The sequence below is a fragment of the Agrilus planipennis genome, unplaced genomic scaffold (assembly GCF_000699045.2).
Source record: "Agrilus planipennis isolate EAB-ADULT unplaced genomic scaffold, Apla_2.0 scaffold294, whole genome shotgun sequence".
In the NCBI taxonomy this organism is placed as follows: Eukaryota; Metazoa; Arthropoda; class Insecta; order Coleoptera; family Buprestidae; genus Agrilus; species Agrilus planipennis.
This window is the reverse complement of record NW_020439100.1, coordinates 113095-117562: the sequence shown is the minus strand read 5'-3', so window position 1 is coordinate 117562 and position 4468 is coordinate 113095. Positions and strand designations below refer to the sequence as shown.

Below are 4468 nucleotides of genomic sequence, written 5' to 3'. Positions count from 1 at the left end.
AGTCATAATAAACGAATTCCACTATATTATAATTATGGGTATTTAAATATCTGAAATCTTGATATACTTAATTTGACGATTTGAACATTCATTGTTAAAAGATAAAAAAAATAACTACATGCACACATTTAATAGGGTAATTGTTCAAGTATGTTAGCCACAGAACTTCAACCTTATTCAAATAAGAGTAGGAGTGTCCAAATATTTGGATATCCAGATAAGTATTTGAAATTTTGGGTAACCCAAACTTTGAACATTCATCTATTTAAATAGATGAATATTCAAATTTCAAATATTTTTCAAATTATTTATTTTATGAATGCTGAAATATTTAAAAATTCAAATAATTCGAATACAATTCCGAGCTCTACTTTAAACTTTCAGTTTTTTGTTTTATTAGTAGTAGTAGTAGTATGCCTTACTCAAATCTGTATTGGGAAACGATTAGTATACAGTATGCCACATAAATGAGCAGTTTGTTAAAAGTGTGACATTTATAGTATTAGAAAACAAGATATGAATTTGATAAGCAGTTCTTATATATAAAAAAAATCAATAAAAAATGATCATAATTTTTTTAAATTTTTATAAATCTAATTATATATATACAGTGTGTCACATTTCTAACTAAAATTTTAACGTGAAATCGTAGTTGTTGATTAGATCAAAGGCTGCATTGGAATATTGAAGCAATTGCATTACCAATCGTTTTCGTTAGTATGCATTAGGCGACAAGTCACTATTAGGTCACTTACATATTTGTACCACATTTAGTACCCACACAAACACGTACATCGGCACACACCTATATGTAGTTACGTCACTCACATTACAAAACACTACTTTAAATGTATGTAATTAGGATAAACAGCAGAGATGCATTTATTACTTACGTTTCGGATCATGGTGTTGTGTCTCTTCTCTTGGCGCGTTCGATTTAATAATAGTAATAACAAAAAGTCACTTTCGTGTGTCTTTTATAGGGACGCGCCTGCGAAGGACTGCAGCATCGCAGTGCTACCACCAAGAAGTTTGGTTTGTTTCCTTCTTTTTTCTTTTCTTAAATGCGATCACCGCGCTATATCGTCAGTGTTAGTGATGCTGAAAGCCTTCGTTTTCTCGAATTCTTCTGGACTAATTGTTGAACTTGTTTGACCTTCTGGCAAGTTTTTGGGTACATTAAAAGAACAAAACGTTCTTTCGACTCATCTACGTTCCGCTTTTATGTATTTTTAATACATTGTGGCTATTAAAAAAATACAATGTGTAATTATACAACACGCTACTGAAGTGAAACTTCTTCAAACACACAAAAATACCGGGATAGGGGTTAAGGAATTGCTTTAATGGTATTATTTGTACACTATACTTCGCACGGGTGCAATGCTGATGTTAAATATACTGTAGAATGTCTTTATATACAACAATCACAGCTTTTTTTGTCATTAGACAATACAAACCGGCCGGTACCGCCGCAACCGCTATGTCCCTGCATTTTAAGTCTGTAATATCTTCGAAAATATTCATTTAAATTACATGCTGTAAAGGGCCATATTGATCTATATTAAATGCACAAAGTATTTTAAAGTACTTAATTGGATAAGGATTAATGCTGTATTGCTTAAAATCACTTCGGAAATAAGCCGTTATTTCTCATAAAAAGTAAAGGATAAAAAATGGTTATTGTGAGTTATCCCTAAGAGATAGAAATATACCATCCTGGACTTTTTTGTAGAACTTTTTTGTAGAACTTTTTAAGGTGTACAATAGTGTAGTATATGATTTTGATCTATCTTGTAGGGTTCAGCTAGCGTTTGCAATGTAAGCGTTTATTTACGACATCAAATTACAAACTTCTTAAATTATCAGTGTTTTTCTACTACATATATTATGCATGTTATATACGTATAAACATTCCTCTTGAATTACTCTATCTATTAAAAAAAAAAACGCATTAAAATCCGTTGCATAGTTTTGAAGATCTAAGCATACATAGGGACAGTGGGGGAAATGCGTTGCATGATTTCGTTACATGGCAACTCGCATGAAACGAACTTACCCTACCGTGCGTAAAGAAGTTTCACTTCAAAAAACAACGACTTCGTTTTGATTTTATTTTTAGATTTTTTTGGGATATTCTGTATATTTATCTGAATTATTTAGACTTCTAAAATACACCCCTATACACAGAATTTCAAAACTATTACTATCTACATATTGCTCCATATTTTTATTTAACAATGATGATGATGCTGGAAATTTTTATATAAAGGATTCATGCGGCATATTAAAAATATTTAATATATCCTTTAATATCCATGAATTTCGTCCTTAAGAAGTGGTTAACCAGAAGATCAACAGTATTTAAAACCAAAATCTAAAGCCATTCATTGTCATCACGAGGAATTCAATCTGAAAACTGGTAAAATACCAGTGCAATCCTCTTTTACTTTTCAATTCTTTAACACCGCATGGAAATTTTCTCCTTTTTCTCCAAAAGCCGCTATTGAATTTTCCAACGTTTTTCTGATATTTTCTTACGCACTTTGATCAGCTTAATTTGTACTTATCAATCTTCTTAATTATTACAATTTAATTTGTAATATCAACTCAAATATCTAGTAGTTTCTGTTGGGATTTTATCTTTACAAATTGTAATTTTTATTATTTTCGCTTACGAAGCAAAGGGCTAGTAGGATAAATTGTAAACATCGTTTTAATATTTACGTAAATTTTCCTTTTTCATTTTCTCCTTGCAATAACCTAATCTAGATTTTCCCCGCCTGTCTTTATTCCTGTTTCTTCTGATATGTCTTTAACTGTCCTACACATGATGCCTTAAAGAGTATTCTAACCACACCATCTTTCATTTTTACTACTCTTAACCTTAGTAGCCTTTGCACCCTATTACTCCTTCTAGTCCCTCATCACTCCTAACCTTTTTTATATCATACTTAAGCAATATCAATTCTCAATGTATTCCACTTGTTGTACAGCATTAATACTCTTTAATCATGAGCCCAAGGTTAATTATAATTACAGTCTAAATTAAACACTAAAACACACAATTTCACAAAAAAACATTGAAAGCTTAAAACGTGTTTCTACAACCAATAGTCTCGAGATGGTCTTCAACATGATGCATTCAAAATAGATGGACTAATTTTTAAGGCTTTTTAATTAAAGTAATTTTAACTTTTATTGTCTGCAGATGAAACATTTTGAAATTTATGTGTGGAACGTTTCAAATTTTTCTATTTTGATTACTCCTTTTTAAGGAGTAATTCAGGACTTTTGCACTCTCGAACATGCCCTAAGAAACCGAAACAGGTATAGAGTAGACTAGAATAAAAAGAATTGTAAACCGTTCAAATCAGGGGCGGCCTTTGGGGGTGGCGAACAGGGCAACCGCCCGGGGCCTCGCTCTTGCAGGGGCCTCGCACACTCGCGCAACAATCTGATTAGAAAAATATGAGGTAGTAATAGTATACACTACTAATGTTTATTTGAATTTCGTAGTAATCTTAAAAGAAGCCGTAAATTTGCAATCTTTGTCTTTATCAATTTTTTTTTTAATTTTCGATAAAAAAATTAAAAACTGTAAACTTATTTATGAATCACTTTGCATTTTTTAAGTATCATCATTAAAATTAATTCCACAAAGACGAGGGCCTCGCAAAAATTTACCCGCCCGGAACCTTCCAATGACTAAGGCCGCCCCTGATGCTGAAATAACTAGCAAGCTTTGATAGTATTAACTAAATGCAATAAAGAATCGCATTATGAGTAATGCAGTGTGGTTAAGGGATAAAAGAATAAGATTGTAAGAAACTCAGAAGAAATTACAATGATGGTGTTGTTATGGTTCCTTATAATCCGTCAGGAGTTCATCTTTACTCTTCTTGATAAATATACCCGACTAACGTTTTTATTGTAACATATCAATTGCATTTCGAAAATTAGATGAGCATCTCTTCCTGTTAACAATTAATAAATCCCGTAATAAACACAAAACTAACAAAATAGTATGTTACTTATAAATACACTAATTACGATCATTTATGAGGCATNGGGGCCTCGCTCTTGCAGGGGCTTCGCACACTCGCGCAACAATCTAATTAGAAAAATATTAGGTAGTAATAGTACATACTACTAATGTTTATTTGAATTTCTTAATAGTCTTAAAAGAAGCCGCAAATTTGCTATCTTTGTCTTTATCAATTTTTTTTAATTTTCGATAAACAATTTTAAAATTGTAAACTTATTTATGAATCACTTTGCATTTTTTAAGTATCGTCATTAAAATTAATTCCACAAAGACGAGGGTCTCGCAAAAATTTAACCTCCCGGAACCTTCCAATGACTAAGGCCGCCCCTGGTTCCAATTGTTTATTTTATTAACCACGTTTTAATGTTTTTTTTTAAATAAGTAAAAAGCGTTCTCTTTTCTATAATTTTTTAATAAATA

At 31.4% G+C, this 4468-nt stretch overlaps 1 protein-coding gene across 1 annotated transcript in view; it reads right to left on the bottom strand.

Annotated features, from left to right (window-relative positions):
• The window catches only part of LOC108740774, a 7713-nt gene extending 6711 nt beyond the window's left edge, over positions 1-1002 (bottom strand). Inside the window, exon 1 of the mRNA XM_018475237.1 lies at positions 894-1002. Coding sequence (XP_018330739.1) covers positions 894-905 — 12 coding nt within the window. The 5' untranslated portion in view covers positions 906-1002. The remainder of the gene's footprint in view (positions 1-893) is intronic.
• Positions 1003-4468: the final 3466 nt, after the last annotated feature.